The sequence below is a fragment of the Echiichthys vipera genome (assembly GCF_963691815.1).
Source record: "Echiichthys vipera genome assembly, chromosome: 16".
Classification (NCBI taxonomy): domain Eukaryota; kingdom Metazoa; phylum Chordata; class Actinopteri; order Perciformes; family Trachinidae; genus Echiichthys; species Echiichthys vipera.
This window is the reverse complement of record NC_139841.1, coordinates 27,189,572-27,217,081: the sequence shown is the minus strand read 5'-3', so window position 1 is coordinate 27,217,081 and position 27,510 is coordinate 27,189,572. Positions and strand designations below refer to the sequence as shown.

Here is a 27,510-nt window from a genome sequence, read left to right as displayed (position 1 = left end):
GAGTTGAAGAAGCGAATCAAAGGTGGGATCTTTTTGGGGGACGTGCGCGCGCCGCTTCTGACGCACCTATCATTGTTTTAAAGAGGCACGAGAGCGCAGGTGAGCCGAGACGCGCAGCTCGAGCGCCGCGGATTCAGAGACACGGTTGTTTGCGTGGAGTTACAGCAACAACATGAGCAAAACCAAGAACAAGAGCGACAATAAGACGGAAAAGGCTTTGGCCGCGGAGAAAGAGCAGTTCGGTAAACAACAGGTACGTTTTATTATTTATTAAAAGTCAACTTTTATCCCTGGATGAAATTACCTTTAACGAGTCCTTCCATGGTTTAATAGTTTGGTTTAATAGTTTGTTAGAGTGCTGCCTCGTTATGGAACATTTGGTGACTGTTAGTTAAATTGTTAAAGACTCAGAAAATAAAAAGTAACGTTTAAAGTTTAATAAAAAAGTATTGTTTTCATGTTTTAAAGCTTCGCCCTCTTGGCTGAGGTGACTCCAGCTCCGTGTGTTTGATTTGTATCTGTTCTCTGTGTTTCCTGTCCTCGGTCCTCTGTGCTCTCGGTCCTCTGTGCCCTCTGTCCTCTGTGCTCTCTGTCCTCTGTCCTCAGTCCTCTGTGCTCTCTGTCCTCTGTCCTCAGTTCTCTGTGCTCTCTGTCCTCTGTGCTCTCTGTCCTCAGTCCTCTGTGCTCTCTGTCCTCAGTTCTCTGTGCTCTCTGTCCTCTGTGCTCTCTGTCCTCTGTGCTCTCTGTGCTCTGTCCTCTGTGCTCTCTGTCCTCAGTCCTCTGTGCTCTCTGTCCTCAGTTCTCTGTGCTCTCTGTCCTCTGTGCTCTCGGTCCTCGGTGCTCTCTGTCCTCTGTGCTCTCTGTCCTCGGTCCTCTGTGTTTCCTGTCCTCTGTCCTCTGTTCTCGGTCCTCTGTGCTCTCTGTCCTCGGTCCTCTGTGCTCTCTGTCCTCGGTCCTCTGTGCTCTCTGTCCTCTGTGCTCTCTGTCCTCTGTGCTCTCTGTCCTCTGTGCTCTGTCCTCAGTCCTCTGTGCTCTCTGTCCTCTGTCCTCTGTGCTCTCGGTCCTCTGTGTTTCCTGTCCTCTGTCCTCTGTCCTCTGTGCTCTCGGTCCTCTGTGTTTCCTGTCCTCTGTCCTCTGTCCTCTGTGCTCTCGGTCCTCTGTGCTCTCTGTCCTCTGTCCTCTGTCCTCTGTGCTCTCGGTCCTCTGTGTTTCCTGTCCTCTGTCCTCTGTTCTCGGTCCTCTGTGCTCTCGGTCCTCTGTGTTTCCTGTCCTCTGTGCTCTCTGTCCTCGGTCCTCTGTCCTCTGTGCTCTCGGTCCTCGGTGCTCTCTGTCCTCTGTGCTCTCTGTCCTCGGTCCTCTGTGTTTCCTGTCCTCTGTCCTCTGTCCTCTGTGCTCTCGGTCCTCTGTGCTCTCTGTCCTCTGTCCTCTGTCCTCTGTGCTCTCGGTCCTCTGTGTTTCCTGTCCTCTGTCCTCTGTTCTCGGTCCTCTGTGCTCTCGGTCCTCTGTGTTTCCTGTCCTCTGTGCTCTCTGTCCTCGGTCCTCTGTGCTCTCTGTCCTCTGTGCTCTCTGTCCTCTGTGCTCTCTGTCCTCTGTCCTCTGTGCTCTCTGTCCTCTGTCCTCTGTCCTCTGTGCTCTCGGTCCTCGGTGCTCTGTGCTCTCTGTCCTCTGTCCTCTGTCCTCTGTGCTCTCGGTCCTCGGTGCTCTCTGTCCTCTGTGCTCTCTGTCCTCGGTCCTCTGTGTTTCCTGTCCTCTGTCCTCTGTGCTCTCTGTCCTCTGTCCTCTGCCCTCTGTCCTCTCTGTCCTCTGTCCTCTGCCCTCTGTCCTCTCTGTCCTCTGTCCTCTCGGTCCTCTGTGTTCCCTGTCCTCTGTCCTCTGTCCTCTGTGTTTCCTGGTGTTTTCTAACCACAGTCTCTTTTCTTTCAGCTCCACAGCATCAGCAAAACTCTCATCTCCGGGGAAACGCCGCTCAAAGAGAAATATGTGCGCAGTATCCTTTTGACATCCAACAGCAGCCTAAAAAACAACACTTCTGACACTTTGAAGTCCGTGTTTGATGTGACTCACACTTGTTTCATGGCTTTTTATAAAAGCTTATTATGAACTTGGTTTGTTACAATGTTTAGTAATAGATTTTATCTTTGTTTTTGTTTTTTTAAAACCTTTTTATTGAGTTTTTGGTTGTTATTAATAAACAAAACACAATAAAAACAAACAATAACAGGAAATTCCCTTCCTCCCTTTTTTCAACAACAAGGAGGAAAATAAATGAGTTAAAAATAAATTAAAAATCTAACAAAAAAGAATAAATGATATATAAAAAGATTACAAAATTATCTACATTAAATGAAAACAAAAAGGTTAATAATTACAATATTAATACGAAATAGCATAACAATAAAAATACTAATTATGGTGATAATATTACTGACAATAATAATAATAATATTTTAGTTTTTTAAAAGAACTTTGAGCTCCATGCTTTCTAAATAAACTTTATATATAAATTATAAATAATGTAAAATAATAAATATAAATAAACTTTATAAATATAAAAATATAAAATTATAAATAAATAATATAAAATAATACATATAAATAAGCTTTATAAATATATAATAAATAAATAAATATAAATGATAAATAATATAAAATAATACATATAAATTAGCTTTATAAATATATAATAAATAACATAAAATAATAAATAAAAATCAACGTTATAAATAAATAATATAAAATATAAATATAAATAAACTTTATAAACATGAATAAATATAAATAATAAATAATATTTAATAATAAACATAAATACACTTTTTAAATAAATAATATAAAATAATTAATATAAATGAACTTTATAAATATATACAAAATAAATAGTATGAATAGAAATGTTTTATATATATATAAATAATATAATAAGATAATAAATAAAAATAGACTTATAAATATACATAAATAAATATAAATAATAAATATGAATAAACTTTATAAATATATAGATAAATATATTTAAATAGTATAAAATAATAAATATAAATAAACTTTATAAATATACATAAATAAATATAAATAATATAAAATAATAAATATAAATAAACGTTATTAATCACATTGTACTAATGTCCGAACCTTGCACAGACACAAGCGTTAATGTCACGCACGTCCTGGTGCTCTGGAGCTTTCCTTCACAGCCGTGCAGACATCATCATGGGAACACACAAGGAGGGAGGAGCCTCCACCTTCTGGTCCTACACCCTCAACCTGCCTCTGTCCAGCAACTCCATGATCAGCTGGAAGTTCTGCTACCTGCTGCACAAAGTGCTGCGGGACGGGCACAGAAACGTGAGTTTAACCCTCAGTCTTTACCTCTTTTTGTCTTTGTCTCGCCCGTTTGTAATCCCCCTCTTCTCTGTCCCGCCTGCAGGCCGTCAGAGACTCCCACAGATACTGCCGCAACGTTAAGGACATGGGCGTCCTCTGGGTGAGTGGCACTGATGGAGATCTTTTACTTAAGTTACAGCACTGATGCAATAATAATAATAATGTAAAACTCATCTTTTGCACGTGAAACGTCTGATTCTGTGAGATATTATTAGATATTTAATTCTCCAGTTGGAGCTACGTTTTAAATGCTTTATATACAGTTAGATAGTTTGGTGCCTTGGTTCCCAACCTAAGGGTCGTGCCCCTGGTAAGGGTCACCAGACAAATCTGAGGGGTCGTCACATGATTAAGGGCGCACTCACACTGTGCCTCCGTACCGTGCCCAAACACGTTCCACGGCTAAAGTCTGGTTCCTTTGACCAGTGTGAGTGCAACCGTACCACGTCTAGGAGCGGTACGGTTGCCGTCCACGGCCCGTTTGGGAGAGGTGGGCTTTTGTAAAGCACGTTTGCACATGTACGAGCACGAGCGTGCGCACGTGTACGAGCACGAGGCCTACGGCGGTTCTGAGGTCATTTTATGTGCGCCGGTTTCCTCTTCCTCACCTCTCTTTGTCCTCCTCCTCTTCCTCTTATTTCCTCTCGTCTCTTGTCTACATGACATCTCCTCTTCCTCTCCTCTTCCTCTCTTGTCTCTCCTCTTCCTCTTCCTCTCCTCTGTGGTCTCTAATCTTCCTCTCCTCTCTTGTCTTTCCTCTTCCTCTCCTCTCTTCCTCTCCTCTCTTCTTCCTCTCCTCTCTCATCTCTCCTCTTCTTCCTCTCTTGTCTCTCCTCTTCCTCTCCTCTCTTATCTCTCCTCTTCCTCTCCTCTTCCTCTCCTCTCTTCTTCCTCTCCTCTCTTGTCTCTCTTCTCTCCTCTCTCCTCTTCCTCTCCTTTCGTCTCTTATCTCAAAATACAGAACAACACCATACTTCCCTTTTTAATTCGTCTTTTTTCTCGTTCTTGTTCTTCGTCAGCTCGATGCCAACTTTAAGAGTAAAAACTCTGAATAACATTAAAGGCAGAGTGTAACTTTTCTGTGGCACCTGTAACAATAACAGTTAAATAAAACTTAAGTCCGACAGCCGGCCGTTGCAGACGATGAGCATCTGTTGCCCTCGTTTTGGCGTTGTGCCTCCCAGCGTCGGCGTTATCCGATCAGTCGTTGAGAGAAATCACTCTGATCAGCTGTTGTTACTGAATCCTTTTTTTAGTTTTAACCTGTTTTTCTCTTTCTGACATTTGTGCGAACAAACAAACTGATCTTTTAATGTTAATTCCAGGGAAACTTGCACGATCGTTACGGCCACATCGTTGCCCTGTCGGCCAAATACCTCTGCCTCAAAATGGAGTTTCACGCGAAGGTAACACATCAGTTTTACGGTTTATGCAAAGATGTGAAGGATGAATAAAAACATCTAACTACAAAACTAATTCACAGCACAAAGCGATCCCCGGGAACCTGGAGGCGAGTGACGAGGTGATGGAGAGGGAAGCAGGAAACGACATGACCAAAGTGTGAGTGTCCCGCCCTCAGCGGCGTGTTCGGTCTCCTTAACGGGGGCGCGCCTCATTAACGCGTGTGTGATGTTCTGCAGGTTGGACGTGACTCAGGAGCTGATGGATTACTGGGACGCTGGGCTGAAGATGGAGGAGACGGGTGAGTCCACAGGGAGGGGACGTGACATCTGCTCTTCCTCTCCTCGCATTAACCTCCTCTTCTTCCTCTCTTCTTCTCTCTTGTCTCTCGTCTTCCTCTCTTCTTCTCTCTTGTCTCTCGTCTTCCTCTCTTTGTCCTCCTCCTCTTCCTCTTCCTCTTTCTCTCCTCTTTGTCCTCCTCCTCTTCCTCTTCCTCTTTCTCTCCTCTTTGTCCTCCTCCTCTTCCTCTTTCTATCCTCTTTGTCCTCCTCCTCTTCCTCTTCCTCTCCTCTTGTCTCTCTTCATCCTCTTCCTCTCCTCTTGTCTCTCCTTCATCTTCCCCTTCATCTGTCTCTCCTCTTCTTCTTCCTCTCGTTTCCTCTCTTCCTTTGTCTCTCCTCTTCCTCTCTTCTCCAGCTCTCCTCCCCCTCTTCCTCTCCTCTCTTGCCTCTCCTCTTCATCTCCTCTCCTCTCTTGTCTCTCCTCTTCCTCTCTTCTCTTGTCTCTCCTCTCTTGTCTCTCCTCTTCCTCTCCTCTCTTGTCTCTCCTCTTCCTCTCCTCTCTTGTATCTCCTCTTCCTCTATTTTCTTGTCTCTCCTCTTCCTCTTCCTCTCTTTCCTCTTCCTCTTCCTCTCCTCTCTTGTCTCTCCTCTTCCTCTCCCCTTTGTCTCTCCTCTCTTGTCTCTCCTCTTCCTCTCCTCTCTTGTCTCTCCTCTTCCTCTTCTCCCCTTGTCTCTCCTCTTCATCTTCCTCTCATTTCCTCTCATCTCTCCTCTCTTGTCTCTCCTCTTCTTCTCCTCTCTCATCTTCCTCTCCTCTGCTCTTCCTTTCCTCTTCCTCTCCTCCCTTGTCTCTCCTCTCCTCCTCTCTTTTCTCTCCTCTTCCTCTCCTTTCGTCTCTTCTCTCAAATACAGAACAACACCATACTTCCCTTTTAAATCCGTCTTTTCTCTCGTTCAAAGTTCTTCGTCAGCTCGATGCCAACGGCGCCAAATCCACGACTGCAGCCGGTCAGTGCCGCCTGACTCCTCTGATCCCCCTCATCCTGGACTGCAGCTTCCTCTACCACTTCTCCGTCCTGCTGCTGTTCAAGCTCCACAGCCGTGAGTCACGCAAACGTGTTGTTTCCTGTTCAAATCAAACCGTAGAGTGTTGGATTTAACCGCAACATCCTCTGGTTTGCAGGCATCGCTCCAGATGTTCTTCTTGGACATCGAGAGCGGTTCCGCGATCTATTCAACAGGTGGGTTATCAGTGTCGTGACGCAGGAACACGCGTTTAAATGTCTCTCTGCGGTTCTGTGTGTGACGCTGTGTCCTCTCCTGCAGCCTCACGCAGTTCTTCGACAGAGCCAGAGAAGTGGAGTTCTTCAAAAGCATCATCCTGATCCCAGATCTCCCCGACGTGAGTCCAGGATTCGTGCCATTTTTCCATCAGTATTCACGATCTATTCCATCATTAGATCATTATCTCTCATGCATTAATGTAAAAGCAGGAGTTTAAAGTCGTGTTTTGTTGAGTTGAAGCTCTTTTTGAACCATTAACTCATGATTATTTTCATTACGGATTAATCTGATGATTATTTTCTCCATTAATCGATTGATTGAGCCCAAAGTGACACTTTCACAGTGTTTGCTTTGTCCAAAAGTCAACATTATACCTCATACATTAACATTATTTACATGAAAAGCAGAATATATTCTCATTTGTGAAGGTGGAAGCATTAAAAATCTGGCATTTTTGCCTAAAAAAACCATGTTTACTCCATTTTCTGTCAGCAGATGAATCAGCTAATCGTATTAATCATAACAATAGACTCTTAGGGAGTTTGATTTATAAGAAAACAGAAAATATTTACACCCTTATATGTGCTCTGTGTGCAGAAATATTGATTGTTGTTATCAATCCAATCTTGTTTTACACATTTCCTACATCTGTTTAATTTATCGCAATATTCAGTAACTTCTATCTTCTTTGTTTTCCTCTAATCCTGCAGCACTTCTGTTTCTTCATGCGTGTGTGTTTTGATTCCTCACATCAGGGTCCTCCAAACTTCCTCCGTGCCGCTGCGTGGGGCGAGTACAAGCGGCCGGTGGTGGTGATGCCTAACGAGGAGCGCCATGAGGAGGAGGAAGCGGAGCCGCATCCGGAGGTTCGGGAGGCGCCGCAGATGCCCCAGGTAACATGCAAAGAAGTCAAAGAGGACGAAGAAGAAGATGAGTAACGTTCCAACTCTTTGGTGACACGACTGACTGACCTTCTTTATTTCACGGCAGTACTTCCTGCTCAGCCAGATGGGAACGCCGGACGCTTCAGCGGAGCAGAGGGAAACGGAGAACGAGAGTCTGAAGAGAGAGCTGCAGGTGCTGAAGCCGGAGCTGCAGCTCATCAAGACGGAGGTGAAGCGGGCGGTTCGATTTAATTTGGATTCATTTTCAACATGTGAAACAGCAAAGAAGAACAAAAATAACAGTATTACACAACTAGAGAGCATAGAGACACAAAAATAACAAATACTAATCACATTGGGGACGAATATCTCATGTTTGTAGCTCTCATTTCCTGCGTACACATCTGTCCTCAGGCTCAGCGGTGCGTGACTGAGTTAAAGTCTCAGGTGAACCGTCTGGAGGCCGAGCTCGAGGACCAGCGCACCCACAAACAGATGGCCCTGGTGGAAAAGGAGCAGCTGCGGATGGAAGTGGAAGCTCTGCGGTGCTCTAACGTCGCCAACGTCGGGGCTCAGATCGGATTCAAGGAGGCCGACCGTGAGTGTTATGTCCCACTCCAGGGGGCCCCATCTTCCCCGAGTCCCAAGGCCACAAACAATGATTTAGTTGAATACTAAGAAAAAGGTTTTATTTACAAAAATAGTAAAATAATAATAATAACTAAACTACTCAAAGAAACTGAAACTACCCAAAGAAACTGAAACTACTCAAAGAAACTGAAACTACTCAAAGAAACTGAAACTACTCAAAGAAACTGAAACTACTCAAAGACACTAAACTACTTAAAGAAACTGAAACTACTCAAAGACACTGAAACTACTCAAAGAAACTGAAACTACTCAAAGACACTAAACTACTCAAAGAAACTAAACTACTCAAAGAAACCGAAACTACTCAAAGACACTAAACTACTTAAAGAAACTGAAACTATTCAAAGACACTAAACTACTCAAAGAAACTGAAACTACTCAAAAGGACGACAAAGCTGAGCTGAAGTGCGGCTTGTTGGGAGATGAGGAGGATGAGGGACGTCTGCTGCCGTCAAATGTCCGCCATCTTGGCTCTTTGTAAACTAGGTAGTTTTCAGCATGCAGCCAATCAAGAGCCAGGGCCTGGAACCACTCCACCATTAACGGCACGGCTATGGCACACACCTATTTGCAATATAACAGGGCACACACACACACACACACACACACAGCACTTTGGCTAAAAAATGACTGCAGTCATAACAGTGAGTTGTGTGATCCAGGTAAAAATAACGATCGGAGCTGATTCTTACGTGTCCTCTTTATCCCTCGTCGTCCACGCGCAGACAGAGCTCAGGCGGCCGAGCTTCGTTTCGCTCAACTCAAAGAGAGGCACGCCGAGCTGATCACCAGTCACGCTGACCTAATGAAGAAGGTAAACCGCCCCGTTGTTGTTGTTTCTGTTCATGTATTCTTCCTTTTGGGAACGAGGGTCCACTGAATGGTTGTACCTATGTGTTAAGATGCTTTGATTTGATTTTCAGTGAAACCTGCTGTAAGACCGGAGTTGCTACGCCGGTTTAGTGACTGAATGAAACGTTTGCATGTGTGTGTTTTCTTTGTGCAGAACGCAGAAACAGTGAAGTCGCTGTCGGGCGCAAAACACGGTCAAGACGACCTGCTGAGACACAAACAGCAGCTGGAAAATGAGCTGGAAAATCTACGGCAGGAGAAAAGAAACACGGTGAGAAGAGAAGCACTGCAACGAAGAACGCCCTCTGACGTTTTGTCTTCAGTGCTGACATAAACAAAAAATGTTGTGGATGTTGATCAGGTGTCTCCTCTCCCCGTCAGGTGAACCAGCAGCAGCACGAGGTCCAGCGTCTCAACACTGAGCTACTGGAGCAGAGGGCGGAGCTGGCTCTCCTGCGCAGCACTCTGGACAATAAACAGATGGTGAGACTGAATTTGACTCTGGGGACACGGAGCAGACCTGTCCCATGTTTAGTCCTGACTCTGGGGACACAGAGCAGAACTGTCCCATGTTTAGTCCTGACTCTGGGGACACAGAGCAGACCTGTCCCATGTTTAGTCCTGACTCTGGGGACACTGAGCAGACCTGTCCCATGTTTAGTCCTGACTCTGGGGACACAGAGCAGACCTGTCCCATGTTTAGTCCTGACTCTGGGGACACAGAGCAGACCTGTCCCATGTTTAGTCCTGACTCTGGGGACACAGAGCAGACCTGTCCCATGTTTAGTCCTGACTCTGGGGACACGGAGCAGACCTGTCCCATGTTTAGTCCTGACTCTGGGGACACAGAGCAGACCTGTCCCATGTTTAGTCCTGACTCTGGGGACACAGAGCAGACCTGTCCCAGGTTTAGTCCTGACTCTGGGGACACAGAGCAGACCTGTCCCATGTTTAGTCCTGACTCTGGGGACACAGAGCAGACCTGTCCCAGGTTTAGTCCTGACTCTGGGGACACAGAGCAGACCTGTCCCATGTTTAGTCCTGACTCTGGGGACACAGAGCAGACCTGTCCCATGTTTAGTCCTGACTCTGAGGACACGGAGCAGACCTGTCCCATGTTTAGTCCTGACTCTGGGGACACAGAGCAGACCTGTCCCATGTTTAGTCCTGACTCTGAGGACACAGAGCAGACCTGTCCCATGTTTAGTCCTGACTCTGGGGACATGGAGCAGACCTGTCCCATGTTTAGTCCTGACTCTGGGGACACAGAGCAGACCTGTCCCATGTTTAGTGGGGACTTCAGAGGCTTAATGTGTTCATGTATGTCTTCTCCAGGAGGGCGCTCAGGTGAGCAGCAGCCTGGCCGCCCTGCAGGCTGAGCGAGATGTGCTGCTGCGCTCCGCCAGAGACAAAGACGCGGAGCTGTCCTCGCTGAGACAACAGGCCCAGCAGCAGCAGGGCTCGCTGGACCTGGAGAGAGACCGGCTCCTACGAGAGCTGGAGTCCCTGAGGGCTCAGCTGCAGCAGCAGGTACGCACTCATGACGGAGCAACGTGCACACAGAGACGCTCTGAGCTCCATCATGAATCTCTGAAATCATCTAGAGCACAATACTACTTGGTTATATTTTTGGTCGCACTCACACTGTCCATCCGTACTGTGCCCAAGCACGTTTCACGGCTAGAGTCTGGTCCCTTTGACCAGTGTGAGTGCAACCGTACCACGCCTAGGAGCGGCACGCTGGCCGTCCACGGTCCATTTGGGAGAGGTGGGCTTTTGTAAAGCACGTCTGCACGTGTACGAGCACGAGCGTGCGCACGTGTACGAGCACGAGGCCTACGGCGGTTTCTGAGGTCATTTCCTGTGCGCCTGTTGGGACATAGAAAAAAGAAGGAGGGACCATGCGCGGACATTTCAAACAATGGCGGTGAAAGGTTCACGTTGGTGTGATGCGGAGGTGGAGTGTTTACTGCAGATTTGGTCGATGAAAAGATTCAAAAACAGTCGACAAAACACACAAAAACTCTGAGGTCTACGGAAAGATCTGGAAACAAAGCCACGCATCGCCATGACGTCATCAATGCGTGTGACGTGTTACGGCGTGATGACGTATAGGCAGCAAGAAGCATTCTCCGAGGCCCAGGTAGAGTGAGTACAAACGGGCCTGGAGGGGGGGACAAGGACCCTAAAGCACGGGGCACGGTGCAGGGCGGACAGTGGGAGTGCGCCCTTTTGATATCTTCCTTTTTAAAATACATTTGAGACGATATTTCTCACTGTCAGGCACCAATGCATTCTTTTCATTGTGTTTACAACATGACACAAACACAAAGAAATACAATTAACTTCCTTGAACAAACACATTTTCTGGATATAGACCTAATATAATCAACTGTGGGGCTAAGGGTGATTTAATCTGTAAAATATTTTGAATACATAGTTTGATTTCCTGCCAGAACTTTTGTATTTCTTTACATTTGTACCAAAAACAATGGAAAAATGTTTTTCCTTCTCACATTTAATACGCACAGCAGGTCCAGTACTGTTGTATCTGTGAAGTCTTCTGTAAAGCCCTTTGAATGTCCTTGTTGCTAAACAACTAAACTTGCCTTTCCAAAGCTCGCCATCAACGCGGAGCAGAAGCTGGAGATGGACAGGCTGAGACGAGAGCTGGACTCGACGCGGGCGGAGCTGAATCGTGCAAACAGCGCCCTGCAGAGCAAAGAGATGGTCGGAATAGTTCCAGTAGCTTTTCTCGCATCGTAGTAGAAGTAGAAAACACTCATTGATGCATGTTTTTCCGGTCCCTCAGAGTGGTTCCCAGCTGAGCAGCTCGCTGGCGGGGCTGCAGGCGGAGAGGGAGGTGCTGCTGCGCTCTGCGAGGGACCAGGAGGCCGAGCTGAACTCCCTCAGGCAGCAGAATCAGCTCCACCAGAGCTCCCTGGAGCAGGAGCGGCAGCGCAGCAGCATGGAGCTGGGAAACCTCCACGCTCAGTTGCAGCAACAGGTAACACACACACACACACACACACACACACACTAAATGCACAGGGAAGCTGCTATGACTTCATTTTGCTGATGAGTTTACGTGCGTCTGCGTGACACCAGGCGTGTCGTGAAGGCGAGCTGGCCAAGAAGCTGCAGGAGGAGCAGTTCTGTCTGCTGCAGTGCGCCGTGGTGGAGGCCGAGGGCATCATACTGGACGCTGTGGCCAAACTGGACGACCCCATACACGTCAGCTGCATCAGCTCACCTGGTAAGACCTCTGTCATTAACCCCCCCTCACAAAAACACATCCATTACATGGGATTTACTTTAATACGAGGGCTTTAAGGAATGATTATTTTCCATTATCAGTCAGAAAACTGTCAGAAAATACTGAGAAATGCCAGGTTAACGTCTTACACAGGCGCTAAACGTTGAGTTATTATCCCGTGCTCCTGTGATCATAATAATATAAGTTCTTGGTGTTGACAGCCTTTTATAAACACCTACAAATATGTTTTCTTACAGCTACATTATAGTGCATTAAAAACATGTATGCATTGTTTATAAACTGCTTTTAAATCATGGGTGTCAAAGTCAAGGCCCGCGGGCCAGATCCGGCCCGCGAATGAATGATCTTGGCCCCCAGGATGATAATTGGTTAGGATTCGAACTGGCTTGCACGCCACAGCCGCCTGCTGGTGTTTTCCACGCATCAAAACTACATTACCCACAATGCAACGGTAGTCCGTGAACTCACTGCAGCGCCGCAGATGGGTTTCATTATTCATCAGCATTCAGGGCAGAAGTCAACTTTCAGCCCCCCCCCCAATAACGGCTAAAGGGAAGGTGGACAACGAGAACAGGGTGTTTCAAGCACATGTTCACAACGCTGTGTCTTTATCTTGCTGTTAAGGAACACGTTTTATTTTTGAAGGACGGAGCCGTACAAAAATATTGGATTGTTCATTTAATCATTAAATAAAATACGGTACACTGTGTTAGATCTTGGTTCAACAGGTTATATTCATCATTTCAATATGTTTTAATAAACATTGAACCAGTCCGGCCCTCGGCTTGTAGCAGATTAGTTTTTTTGTCCCTCTGATGTGTTTGACTTTGACATCCCTGTTTTAAATGGTCCAGTACGAAGGGAAGGTTGAACTAAAGTGTTGTTATTCTGCTTGTTTCGTGCTGTTTCTCAGATTATTTGGTGAATCGAGCTGAAATCACGCTGAGCTCCATCGACAAAATGCAGCAGAGTCACGTCGTCTACCTGGGAGACAGGAACGGTGAGTCAGGCGTGTGTCTGTATGTGTGTGTGTGTGTGTGTGTGTGTGTGTGTGTGTGTGTGTGTGTGTGTGTGGAGATTGTGTTTAGATGATGAGTGTGGTGCTCATCTCAACATCAGCATATACGTTGATTGTTACTGATTATGCAGTAAAATGTTCATTTTCCTCCTCCTCCTGTGTTTAGACGCCAGTGGTTTGTTGAGGGCGGTCACACAGTTCTCTCACCTCGCCGCCGACACCATCGTCAACGGAGCAGCGACGTCTCACTCTGCTCCCACGGACCAGGCCGACCGTAAGACACACACACACACACACACACACACACACACACACACACACACTGTAACGGTTCACACGTCACACACACACTCTCACTGTCACTGTTCACACACACTCTCACTGTCACTGTTCACACACAATCTCACTGTCACTGTTCACACACACTCTCACTGTAACTGTTCACACGTCACACACACACACTCTCACTGTAACTGTTCACACGTCACACACACACTCTCACTGTAACTGTTCACACGTCACACACACACTCTCACTGTCACTGTTCACACGTCACACACACACTCTCACTGTAACTGTTCACACACTCTCACTGTCACTGTTCACACACACTCTCACTGTCACTGTTCACACGTCACACACACACATTCTCACTGTCACTGTTCACACGTCACACACACACATTCTCACTGTCACTGTTCACACGTCACACACACACATTCTCACTGTCACTGTTCACACGTCACACACACACTCTCACTGTCACTGTTCACACACACTCTCACTGTCACTGTTCACACACACACTCACTGTCACTGTTCACACACAATCTCACTGTCACTGTTCACACACACTCTCACTGTCACTGTTCACACACACTCTCACTGTCACTGTTCACACACACACTCACTGTCACTGTTCACACACAATCTCACTGTCACTGTTCACACACACTCTCACTGTCACTGTTCACACGTCACACACACACTCTCACTGTCACTGTTCACACGTCACACACACTCTCACTGTAACTGTTCACTCGTCACACACTCTCACTGTAACTGTTCACACGTCACACACACACTGTAACTGTTCACACGTCACACACACTCTCACTGTCACTGTTCACACACACTCTCACTGTCACTGTTCACTCGTCACACACTCTCACTGTAACTGTTCACACACACTCTCACTGTAACTGTTCACACGTCACACACACTCTCACTGTAACTGTTCACACACACTCTCATTGTCACTGTTCACTCGTCACACACTCTCACTGTAACTGTTCACACGTCACACACACACTGTAACTGTTCACACGTCACACACACACTCACTGTAACTGTTCACACACACTCTCACTGTCACTGTTCACTCGTCACACACTCTCACTGTAACTGTTCACACACACTCTCACTGTAACTGTTCACACACACTCTCACTGTAACTGTTCACACACACTGTCACTGTTCACACGTCACACACACTCTCACTGTCACTGTTCACACGTCACACACACTCTCACTGTAACTGTTCACACGTCACACACACACTCTCACTGTCACTGTTCACACGTCACACACACACTCTCACTGTCACTGTTCACACGTCACACACACACTCTCACTGTCACTGCTCACACGTCACACATACTCTCACTGTAACTGTTCACACACACACACACACACACACACACACACACACACACGCACACACACACACACACACACACACACAAACTGAAGACGTTATTCTCCTCCTCTTTGTGCAGGTTTGACGGACAGCTGTCGGGATTGTGCGAATCACTGCCTGCAGTACTTAAAGGATCTGAAGCTTCAGGCCAGTTTACCGAGAGCAGATCCCTCCGCCGTGCGTTACACCGTCCAACGCATCCTCGCTCTGGGGCAGGTGAGGCGCACCTTTACCTTTACCTTCACCTTTAAACAGGAAGGAAATTAAGGGGATAAAAGTGAAGAGGAAAAACTGTAAATTTATGCATTTATTCACGTGTAACATCGTTGTTTGCAGGTGTTTGCGCTCGGTAACGTCTGCTGTCGTTCTGAATTTGTGTTTTTCACGCTGCGTGTTCAGGATCTGCGTCCCAAAGGTCAGGACGTGCAGGCGGAGGAGCTGGGACACATGGTGGACAAAGAGATGATCGCCACGTCCACCGCCATCGAGGAGGCTGTGCTGCGGATGGACGTGAGGAACACACACACACGCACACGCACACATGCATGCACACGCGCACACACACACACACACACACACACACACACACACACACACACACACACACACACACACACACACACACACACACACACACACACCTGCTGATGCTTAATATTTCAAATGTTTCCATTTTTTTAGGAGATACTAACTTTTCCTCATAAATTTGCCACTTTATTCTCCACAAAACACTATTTTCTGACTTTTTTCTCACAAATCTACTACTTTTTTTCATAGATTTGCAACTTTTCCTCATAGTTTTGCCTCTTTTTTCTTGTATATTTGCTACTTTTTCCTCAAAAACACACTATTTTAAATTTGTTTTCATAAATCTGCGACATTTTCTTGTAGATTTCCAACTTTTTCTTATAGATTTTCATACTTTTCCCTCCACAAAACACAATTTTCTAACTTCTTTTTCATAGCTCTGCAACATTTTCTCCACAAAACACTATTTTTCTGACTTTTTCTCATGAATCTACAACTTTTTCTCATAGTTTTGCCATTTTCTCGTAGTTTTGCCACTTTTTCTCATGGATTTGCAACTTTTTCTCATAGATTTGCAACTTTTCTCGTAGTTTTGCCTCTTTTTCTCATGGATTTGCAACTTTTCTCGTAGTTTTGCCTCTTTTTCTCATGGATTTGCAACTTTTTCTCATAGATTTGCAACTTTTCTCGTAGTTTTGCCTCTTTTTCTCATGGATTTGCAACTTTTTCTCATAGATTTGCCACTTTTTCTCATGGATTTGCAACTTTTTCTCATAGATTTGCCACTTTTTCTCATGGATTTGCAACTTTTTCTCATGGATTTACCTCTTTTCTCTTGTAGATTTGCCTCTTTTTTCTCAAAAACACTATTTTATCTTCTTTTCTTTTCAGGAGATACTGAATCAGGCAAAGAGAGACACATCTGGGGTCAAGCTGGAGGTCAACCAGAGGTGAGATGAATATCACAGATTTGTTTTTTTAAGCTTCTCTGCGTCACTTTCTCACCTGCGATGTTTGTGTGTGTGTGTGTGTGTGTGTGACCTTTTCTCCGTCTCATCGCAGTATCCTGGGCTCCTGTTCGGACCTGATGAAGGTGAGAAGTCTGTCCACTCTTCAGATACATTAGTGTGAACGTCCGTGACTCGTTTTTCACCCTCTCCTCTTCTGCTCTGCTTCTCTGCAGGCGGTGCACATGCTGGTGACGGCTTCTACGGACCTGCAGAAAGACATCGTGGAAGGAGGAAGGGTGAGTCACCTGAAGTTCCTTATTATTATCAGGGTTAATGCTGAAAAAGAACTTCTCTGACTTATCCAGGTCACTGTGCGTGGACAGAAACTTATAGTTACAAACAATGCTACAAATTACATGTGAGCAAAGAATTTATATGCAGCACGTGAATTAATATAAAAGTTTCCTCAACTTTCCGAGACGCTCCGACTTAATTAGCGAATTATAGAAACAAGTTAAAACGAAAGCTGTCTGTATCTGTTCAACCAGCCGTCTCTACCAAAGAAAAATCCACGTGGTTACTTATTATGCACGACGATAACGGACCTTTTTACGTGTTCTTCGTTCTCTCTAGACGTCAAAACACAGAGTTTTTCTGTATTCATGTGTGGTGATCCACAAAACGCTATTTTTATGACTAGATTTGCCACTTTTTTTTGTAGATTTGCAACTTTTTCGTATAGATTTTTGCCACTTTTTTCTCCACAATACACGATTTTAACTTTTTTTTCATAAATCTGCGACATTTTCTCCAAAAAACACTATTTTTCGGACTTTTTCTCATAAATATACAACTGTTTCCTCACAGATTTGACATTTTGACCCTGTCCACCGGGTCCGTGATTAAAAAAAAATTATCTATATTGGTCCTAATATTATGTCGTAAACTGCTTTAATACAAACGATCCTGAAGCTCATCATCTATCATAAAGTGTTCATTTTTGCAAAACTTAAAATTTACTTTCATTAATAAATTGTTGTTAAATCATGGCAGCACATTTTGAACATCCATTTATTTTAAAAACTAAAATAACTCAAATAAAATATAATAAAATACAAATGTTATAGTTAGAAACACAGTTAATGTGCAGGAATAAGATGTAAATCGACCCAAATGCAACAAAGGAAAATAAAGGTTTAGTCGGTCAGAGGCGAAGGAGAAGAACAGAGTTTTTAATTTAGATGTGAAAGTTGTTGGAGTTAATTAAAGTCAATCCAACGGTGTCAGTTAATTGATTAATTAGGAATATTGTTGCTTGAAGGCGCTGACAAAGACGTATAAATATATATATATATACATATCTATGCCCTGTTCAGGTGTTCCTTCACTCTTTGACCAGTATGACAGTAAAAGAAGTATTAAATTGTTTTCTATGTGGTCATAAATGAACACTGCAGCAGCCCTGGATTAAACCCTTTGAAAGAACACAGTTAACTGTTGTATCGTGTGCTGACGTGTTTGTAACCGTCCTTCCTGCAGGGGGCAGCGTCTGTCACTGAATTTTATGCCAAAAACTCTCGCTGGACAAACGGCCTCATCTCCGCCTCCAAAGCCGTGGGCTGGGGCGCCACGCAGCTGCTGTGAGTATCCAGACATCAGCGCAAACACACATCAGTCCCAATAGAGACTGTGTTATAATGACCAACTTTACAGCAGAAATGAACATTTATACAAAAGAAATGTTGGTTTCTGGAGATTTCCCCGTTCATGAATACACGATAACTGCACTGGAGCTACATTTTTACCTTAGATTACTCTCAACCAAAGATGGGCTATTTTGATTTAACCAAATGTCCTGTATCATGCTGGGTCATGACCCAAAGAACGAGGTCGCAGGTACAAGCGGCCGAAATGTGTTTCCTCAGGAGGGGGTCTGGAGTCTCCCTTAGAGAGAGGGTGAGAAGTTCAGCATCCGTGAGGAACTCGGAGTAGAGCCGCTGCTCCTTTGTGTTGAAAGGAGCCAGTTGAGGTGGTTCAGGATCATCTGGTAAGGATGAACCCTGGGCGCCTCCCTAGGGAGGTGTTCCAGGCACGTCCAGCTGGGAGGAGGCCTCGGGGAAGACCCAGGACCAGGTGGAGAGATTAGATCTCCACACTGGCCTGGGAACGCCTCAGGATCCCCCAGTTAGAGCTGGTTAATGTGGCCCGGGAAAGGGAAGTTTGGGGTCCCCTGCTGGAGCTGCTGCCCCCGAGACCCAACCCCAGATAAGAGGCTGAAGATGAGATGAGATCCTGTATCATAAACACATGTCTGACATTTATAACGAAACAAACGGCTGGAAAATCTCTTGAAAATTCAGCGAGAAATTAATAATTTAAAAGTTGAAAGACCTCCTGCCTCCATAGACATGTTTGCATTAAGTGCGTCGCCCACTGTTTGAGCATTTACGGGACTATTTGATGCACGTTCTTGAATATCAAACACTAAAATGACCTCCTCTCTTTGCTGTCAGAGACTCAGCCGACCGCGTGGTGGGCGACAACGGGACGTACGAGGAGCTCATCGCCTCCTCGCATGAGATCGCTGCGAGCACCGCTCAGCTCGTCGCCGCCTCAAAGGTACAAACTCAAGTCAGATCATCCTCCTGTGGGCTTGTGACGCTGTCTGATGATGCTAAAGTGTGATGATGATGTTAAAGGGATGTTTCCAGGTGTTTTGAAGTGCGGTCGTGTGAGGCTGTTATGCACAGTGAGCGTGTTTCCTGCAGGAGATGATGGTCGGCACGCCCCCGCTTTATAGAAGTGTGCACTGACGCAGAAGCTGAGAAATGCACTGCTGTGGACGAGGGCAGCAGCTAAACTGATTTTACACACTTTAAAAAACTCAATGTCAGTTTAAGTGCACACTCACAAACAACAGAGGACTTTTATTGTGGCCTGTGAATGTTCTCATGTGTCCAGGTCGTCGTTCTCCTCAAAGCCATTTCAGTCCAAAGCAACTGGACTTGTTTCTTTGTCAGGAAGACGTTTCACCTCTCATCCATGTACGCATCTGACCAGGACCAGGTTGGGACTGGACAAGGACCAGGACCAGGACCAGGCTGGGACTGGTCCAACTAACTGGTGTGAGATCCTGGTATTTAACCTCTCACAGACTGATAATGTCACTGAAACCCTTTGTGCTCCAAGTGCCAATGACAGTCGTTGGTGGGAAGTTGGTTTGGACTTCGTTGGTGCTGGTCCAGTCCCAGCCTGGTCCTGGTCCTGGTCCTGGTCCAGTTGTTGGTGGGAAGCTTTTGGGAAGTAGGTCTGGACTTGGTTAGTGCTCTGTTGAGTCTTAACGACAGTCGTTGGAGTCACAGGAGGACGTTTGTGAACAGTCATTCTTTAAAGTTGGATCGTTGGATGAAGGGATGAAAGGGCAGCATTGTAAATTGGAGATAAGTGGTGTCTCAGACCCCCTCCTCTGTTTAGCGATGGTTTCTCTACTTTTGCATAGATGCTTCTTTTCCTCCTCTTTCAAACCATCTGTCCTCTCTGTCCAGGATTTGGACGTTGTTGTCATCAAAGGAGTGGGCTTTCTCCTTGAGGTGTGAGTGGGCAGCAGAGTCCAGGCCTGAGGAGTTAGCTCTCCTGTGTTGGGCCGTGCGTTTATGCAGTGGTTATTTTGTTTCTCCAATGTAGAGATCTTTGCGTTCCTCGTTGCATTGGACAGCATGAAAGTCATTAAGACTCAATAGAGCACTAACAAAGTCCAAACCTACTTCCCACCAACGGCTCGTTGACACTTGGAGCACAAAGGGTGTCAGTGACATCATCGGCCTTGTGAGAGGTTAAATACCTGGATCTCACACCAGTTAGTTGGACCAGTCCCAGGCTGGTCCTGGTCCTGGTCCAGTCCCAGCCCCAGCCTGGTCCTGGTCCTGGTCCTGGTCCAGTCCCAGCCTGGTCCTGGTCCTGGTCCTGGTCCTGGTCCTGGTCCTGGTCCTGGTCAGATACGTACATGAACTGATGAAGCCTCTTGGATGAGAGGTGAAACGTCTTCCTGACAAATAACCAAGTCCAGTTGCTTTGGACTGAAATTGCTTTGAGGACTTTTATTGTGAAGTTTCTGTAGGAAATTAAATGTTTGTGTGCTGTTTTGCACCCGCTCCTCGGGTTTACCGCCTTTTAAGTTCAGCAGCAGCGGCGGCGGCGGCGCAAGAACAAGGAATGTCTGATGTTATATCCCACATATTCGTGAATTTGCGCACATTTTATGAAACTTAAAATAAGGTTATTGTCGAGCGGTGGACCTCGGTGTCGACGTCACAACCTTTTACCGGAAGACGGCGGCCCGCTGCGCTCCAGACATCCGGTGATCAGAGCAGGAACACAGTAAGAGAACACGACGCCGCCGACAGCATGAAAGTGACACCTGTGACACCAGATTCGCTCTCAGTGGGTTCTGTGACGTCATAAATACTTTTTTATGATGTTTAGAAATAAAAAACAACCACATTACGCTGAAGACACATCTTCCAGCAGGTAGGCGTAGCGGTGGAAAAGAAAGCGACGCCGTTAGTTACAGTGTCCGTGTTCTTGCAGGTGAAGGCCGACCGCAACAACAAGAAGCTGCACACCCTGAAGCAGGCGTCACGGCACGTCAACGACATGGCCGCCGTGGTCGTCACCTCCACCAAACACGGGCAGCTGAAGATCTCTGATCAAGGTGAGAGACGCTGGAGGGGAACGCGTTTGCTCAACGGTTGAGAGCACTGATTTAAATCGACACCCGCGTTTTTCGTTCTTTCTAAACTTCAAAACAGTGTTTTTGCAGAGTTTGCTGAAGACATGTCACACGGCATGCACGCACGTCTGTGGTGATCCACAAAACACTATTGTTCCGACTTTTTTTCTCATGAATCTGCTACTTTGTTCTCATAGATACGCCATTTTTCCTTATAAATCTGCCACTTTTTTCTCGTTGATTTGCCACAAATCACCTATTTATTCCACTTTTTTTCCTCATAAATTTGCTACTTTGTTTTTGTAGTTAGCCACTTTTTTTATCCACAAAACACCTATTTATTCCACTTTTCTCCTCATAAATTTTCTCCTTTTTTTATCATAAATCTGCCACTTTTTTATCATGAATCTGCCACTTTTTCTCTCCACAAAACATTTATTTTTTCGAATTTCTTTCCTCATAAATTTGCTACTTTTTCTCGTAGATTTGACACTTTTTTAATCCACAAAACGCTATTGCTCCGACTTTTTTTCCTCATAAATCTGCTCCTTTGTTTTCGTAGATGTGCCACATTTTCTCATGCATCTGATGTTTTTTTTCTTGTAGATTCGCCATTTTTTTCTCCACAAAACGCTTATTTTTTCGACATTTTTTCCTCATAAATTTGCTTCTTTTTCCTCGTCACTTTGTCAATTTTTTATCCACTAAACACAATTGTTTCGACTTTTTTTCCTCATAAATCTGCTACTTTGATTTCCTAGATTTGCCACTTTTTTCCTCATGAATCTTCCACTTTTTTTTTGTATATTTACCATTTATTTCAACATTTTTTCTTCATAAATCTGCTACTTTGTTTTCGTAGATTCGCCACCTTTTTCTCCACGAAACACACATTTTTTTACTTTTTTTCTCGTACATTTGCAACTTTTTCCCCCGTCCACCGGATCTGTATCTTTTATGCATTTTCCTAACATGCTGTCTTTCACCGCTAACTAGCCTGAAGCTCTTGTTTCGTGCAAACCCATTTAACGGTTGTGACCACTGCTTTAAATTTAAAGTGACCAGCAGAATCGGCAGGCTGCAGAAACGATGCCACGTGCTTCCTGACCTGTTTTCCACCAAGAAACTGGAGCAGTTTTGTGTGTTTATGTCTGGGACTCTTACGTAATCTTTACGACACCGTCTGTAGAACTAATCCTACATTTCCCATGAACACTGTGTCGTTACGTGTCATACAACCACCTGCTACGCGCCCAGCGTAGTGAAGTTAACGTTAGTTAGGACAACAACTAAAACATGTGGAGAGATTTTTCTGGGAGTTTTAAAACCAGAAGAGAAAAAGAGAAAGGCTTAAAGTTATAACTCATAACATGATTGTTTTCACAGTAACTGGTTTTTATTTATACCATTTTAATGTATATTTGCCATCAACGCACATAAAAACTATTTAAAGTGGTGGTGCTAGAGAAAAAAGCTCCGCGGATCAACACAGACAATAGACAATAATGAACGTCTGCAATAAAACTCCTCAGCAATAAACAAAACAATTGCTTCCGTCTTTAACTCTGCGGTGTCTTTGCAGGTGCGATGGACTTCTCTGGACTCTCTCTGATCAAACTGAAAACAGAGGAGATGGAAGCTCAGGTGAGTCTGTCAACTCCCAACGTTTGTCATCTTACCAGTACTGCACTTAGGTACACATTTAAGATGCTCGTACTTAGTTTATTATATTGAAAATTCATGTTTATAGGCATTTTCATGTAAAAACGTGTCATGAATGTGGAGATTTGGTGCTTTTCCTCTTTATTATTGTTGTTAAAGTTAATGTTTTACTAATGATGTTGATGTTTGGAGCGTTGTGAAGGTGTCACTTTAGGCTCTGGGGTAATTGTGACGCCATTTCTCAGTATTTTAACTCTTTTTGCAAATGATTAACGGAGAAAATTATCAAAATGAAAATCAGTTTTTGAGATATATGACTCTGCAAAAGTACTCAGAAGGCGGCTGAACAACAGACAACATTGTCGACTAATTCTAGAAATGAACTCTGAGAAAATACAGAGTAACAAAGCATCAACAGCGTAGTTAGTGAAGCCAGAGTTTATTAAAGAGTGTTTTAAAGACTTACCTACTGGCCCCTGTACCAGCTCCTCTCATAGTAAAGTCCATTACAGTGGAAGGAGCCCATTGGTGCTTTGTTGTGTGTGTAGGGACTCTTCTCATGCTGCTGCAGAGGTTCGCTGTTATTTTCAGCAGCATTTGTAGGTTAAAAGTTGTTAAACGATCGTTTAATTGATGTATGTAAGTGCAGAAAAAGACCATGGAATGATTTTGCGCCTGAATTACATTTAAACGCTGCTTTGTCACTTATTAAACCCTCCTGTGGGTCAAATCGTGTTCACACAGACGACCCGGGTGCAGCTCTGCGACCACAATCGTTGCCGTAATGAACAGAGCGTGTGAAAGGGGGCGAGTAATTTTACCTCACAGGATACGGGAGTTGCTCGACTACCACCGGTGTTTTTTGGTGTTATTATGTCTTTGGTGTTTTAAAGGGTTATCTTTCTGGTTAGAGCAGCAACTCCCGTGTTTAGAGAGGTCAAATAACCGCATTTGACGAAGGAGTCTTCACAGTCTTTTCAGTTCCCCGTCAGACACGTAAAGAAGTTCAAGATTCAAGAAGCTTTATTTTTCCCGAGGGAAATGATTGTGCAACAGTTTCAATACAAAGGTGGGAAAGAATCAGAGTAACAATAAGCATAGATCAAATAATGACACAGTTTCTAAATGATTCTCTGCATTACTTGTTCTGTTTATATCAGTGCATGTTAAAAAACACAATAATGTATCGATAATAATAATAATAATGAACTAATAATTCAAAATGAGCTCCACCTCAACCCACTACAACAACGAAATCCATGAGCATGAGAGAAAATAATCTGATGACTGAATATATAATAGTTTAACAGCCACAGGAGACACTTACGCACTTCAGTGCAGGACTTTAGCGTGTTTTTGACCCTTTTTCCTGTGTGGTATTATGACTTTTACTAAAGTAAACATCTGAATACCGCTGGTATTTTATCTGACGAGGACGTTGTCTCTCTGGACGTCTCAGGTGAAGGTGCTGCAGCTGGAGAGCGAGCTGGAGCGGGAGCGAGTCCGCCTGGGCGAGCTGAGGAAGAGGCACTACGAGCTCGACGCCCCCGGGGTCGACGCGGAGGACGGAGCCGACAGCTTCCCTCCTCCGCCGCCGCCGAATCTTCTGGACTCCGCGGCATCACCTCAGTCCTTCTCGCAGACGCAGCCTTACCTGCACACCCAGAGCTTTGCACCGAACAACCCGTTTGCACCGGCGGCAACACCGACGCAGACGTACACCCCCTCCCAAACCTACACCCCGTCCCAAACCTACACCCCGTCCCAAACCTACACCCCCTCCCAAACCTACACCCCGTCCCAAACCTACACCCCGTCTCAGACCTACACCCCGTCTCAAACCTACACGCCGTCTCAAACTCCCACCCCGTCCCAAACCTACTCCCCGTCTCTGCCTTTCATCCCATCTCAGCCCTACACAGCAAACCCAACCCAAACTTACTTACAACCTCAGTCCCACTCACTGTCACAGCTGCCCTCGTCACACACCCCCGGCCTCTCCCCGCGTCAGTCGCCTTCTCTGTCCCGGGCGGCGCCGCAGAACAACTCAGAGCCCGCCAAACCGGCCCAGAGGAAACCCAACATTTTTACCAAATCTGGAAACTTGCTGAAGAACGCGGTAAGTGTTAGAGCTGAGTATTCATCATCATAGATGCTTAAAGGGGGAGTTTTTTTTGAAGAAGAAGAAAAGTGTGATGTACTTCAATGTAGTCAGTGTGTTATGGCCCACTCACACTGTGCCTCCGTACCGTGCCCAAGCTAGATTCAAGTCTGGTTCGTTTGACCAGTGTGAGTGCAACCGTACCACGCCTAGGAGCGGGTTGCCGTCCACGGCCCGTTTGGGAGAGGTGGGCTTTAGTAAAGCACGTTTGCACATGTACGAGCACGAGCACGAGCGTGCGCACGTGTACGAGCACAAGGCCTACGGCGGTTCTGAGGTCATTTCCTGTGCGCCTGTTGGGACATAGAAAAAAGAAGGAGGGACCATGCGCGGACATTTCAAACAATGGCGGTGAAAGGTTCACGTTGGTGTGATGCGGAGGTGGAGTGTTTACTGCAGATTTGGTCGATGAAAAGATTCAAAAACAGTCGACAAGACGCACAAAAACTCCCAGGTCTACGGAAAGATCTGGAAACAAAGCCACGCATCGCCATGACGTCATCAATGCGTGTGACGTGTTACGACGTGATGACGTATAGGCAGCAAGAAGCATTCTCCGAGGCCCAGGGAGTGTGAGTACAAACGGGCCTGGAGGGGGGGGACAAGGACCCTAAAGCACGGGGCACGGGACGGAGGCACAGTGGGAGGGCACCCTTATTCACATTAGACACCGTAGTAACAGACACAGAGAATAAGAGATGGAACGAGGGCAACAGCTAAACGCGTTTTAGAAAACAAAGCAGCAACAGCGTAGTTAGTGAAGCCAGAGTTTATTAAAAGAGTGTTTTAAAGACTTACCTACTGGCCCCTGTACCAGCTCCTCTCATAGTAAAGTCCATTACAGTGGATTACCAAAGTCAATCCCAAAGGAAGGAGCCCATTGGTGCTTTGTTGTGTGTGTAGGGACTCTTCTCATGCTGCTGCAGAGGTTTGCTGTTATTTTCAGCAGCATTAGTGGTTAAAAAAGACCTTTGAATGCCTTCACCGTGCTGCCCCGAGCTAACCACTGTTAGCCCCGTCCGGCTGTTAGCGACTCTCCTGGATTTTTCCGTTAAAAGTTGTTACACAATGGATTATTTGATGTATGTAAGTGCTGAAAAAGACCATAGGATGATTTTGCGCAGGACTTACACTTAAACGCTGCTTTGTCACTTATTAAACCCTCCTGTGGGTCAAATCGTGTTCACACAGACGACCCGGGTGCAGCTCTGCGACCACATTCGTTGCCGTAATGAACAGACCGCGTGAAAGGGGGCGAGTAATTTTACCTCACAGAATGCGAATAATGAACTGAATGGTGTATAAACGAGTCTTTTCTGTTTTTAATTACAGTTCAAACGAGGTGAAACTGGAACGGGGGAGTCGTGAAGCCGGACTGAAGAAGAATCTGACATTTTATTTTAAAATCACTGGAAGTTTAACTTTAAAACACTGCGTTTAATCTATTTTTTCTCATTTAAAGGTTATTTTTTAACAGTACTGAAGCGTTTGATATGTTACTAACTGCTCTTGTGTATCAAGTTGATTTATTATAAGTAATAAAATCATCTTGAGGCAGAATAAAAGGAACATATTTGTCACATTATCCACATTGTTTTAATTATAATGTCTCTGAGTTATGGGACAGGATGTCAGTCCCGTGGAGCCACAGCGCGTAAATGTTTTAGTTTTTTATTTAAGTGGAGAAAAGTCCCGAGCATGTGTTTATTTTCCAGCTTTCTTTGGTTCAACAACTGTGGAAAGAATCTATTCTGGGTCCAGTCGCTTCATTTCCTTCCTTCTTTGCTTCCTGTCTTTCTTTCCTCCCGTCCTTATTTAAAGGTTAGTCAAAAATCCTGAGACTGCAGGGTTTGTCCTGGAAAAGCAGGTTTAAAAAGTGCTTGAATTTTGGATAAAGTGCCTGAAAATGGTTGAAAATGTTTCCTCATTTCTTTCACAACAAACAGAAATACCATTTGATTTATATTTTATCCGTCTGCTTTACAAAACATGCTTGGTGTTTATAGCGTAACACCGTCTCTTTCATGTTGTTTTAATGGAAAAATAAATAATCATTTTCAACACCTGTATGTACTATGTAGAAGTATGTAATTTACCACAGCTGTGAGGTGCTGGAAAAGCTTGAAAATGCACCTTAAAAGTGCTCTAAAGTGCTTGAAAGTGCTCAAATAGTGCTTGAAAAGTGCTTTAAAGTCCTTAAAAGTGCTTGAAAAGTGCTTAAAAGTGCTCGAATAGTACTTGAAAGTGCTTGAAAGTGCTTGAAAGTGCTTGACTAGTGCTTGAAAGTGCTTTGAAGTACTTGAAAAGTGTTTTTAAATGCTTGAAAAGTGCTTAAAAGTGCTTGAAAGCGCTTAAAAGTGCTTAAATGTGCTTGAAAGTGCTCAAATAGTGCTTGAAAAGTGCTTTAAAGTGCTTGAAAAGTGCTTGAAAAGTGCTTGAATAGTGCTGAAAAGTGCTGTAAAGTGCTTAAAAGTGCTCGAAAAGTGCTTGAAAGTGCTTGAAAATGCTTAAAAAGTGCTTGAATTTGACCATGGAAAAGCTGTATGAACCCTGAATATGGGGTTTTCTTTGTACTGCAGTGTTTTGCAGTGTGTGTTTGTGTTGAGGGCTCTTTAAGCTGTAATATATTATAATATAATAATAATATATTATAATATATTATAATTTATTATTATAATATATGATAATATATTCTCACAGCGACCTCATCAGTCTGTTATTTATGTCATGCGCACTACAAACTGCAGTCT

At 44.8% G+C, this 27,510-nt stretch overlaps 1 protein-coding gene across 1 annotated transcript; it reads left to right on the top strand.

Annotated features, from left to right (window-relative positions):
• Position 1: 1 nt before the first annotated feature.
• On the top strand, positions 2-26,700 carry hip1r (huntingtin interacting protein 1 related). Its single transcript, XM_083929892.1, has 33 exons — positions 2-253; positions 1,924-1,987; positions 3,203-3,345; positions 3,428-3,484; positions 4,710-4,790; positions 4,868-4,944; positions 5,025-5,086; positions 6,027-6,167; positions 6,250-6,307; positions 6,393-6,468; positions 7,106-7,243; positions 7,341-7,463; positions 7,649-7,832; positions 8,611-8,699; positions 8,892-9,008; positions 9,119-9,220; positions 10,073-10,267; positions 11,357-11,467; positions 11,550-11,744; positions 11,846-11,993; positions 12,928-13,014; positions 13,199-13,306; positions 14,810-14,946; positions 15,130-15,240; positions 16,150-16,208; positions 16,321-16,351; positions 16,442-16,504; positions 17,748-17,848; positions 18,722-18,827; positions 20,796-20,919; positions 22,520-22,581; positions 24,059-24,718; positions 26,093-26,700. The coding sequence occupies exons 1-33, from the start codon at positions 173-175 to the stop codon at positions 26,126-26,128; spliced, it is 3,927 nt and encodes a 1,308-aa protein (XP_083786018.1). The 5' UTR covers positions 2-172; the 3' UTR covers positions 26,129-26,700.
• Positions 26,701-27,510: the final 810 nt, after the last annotated feature.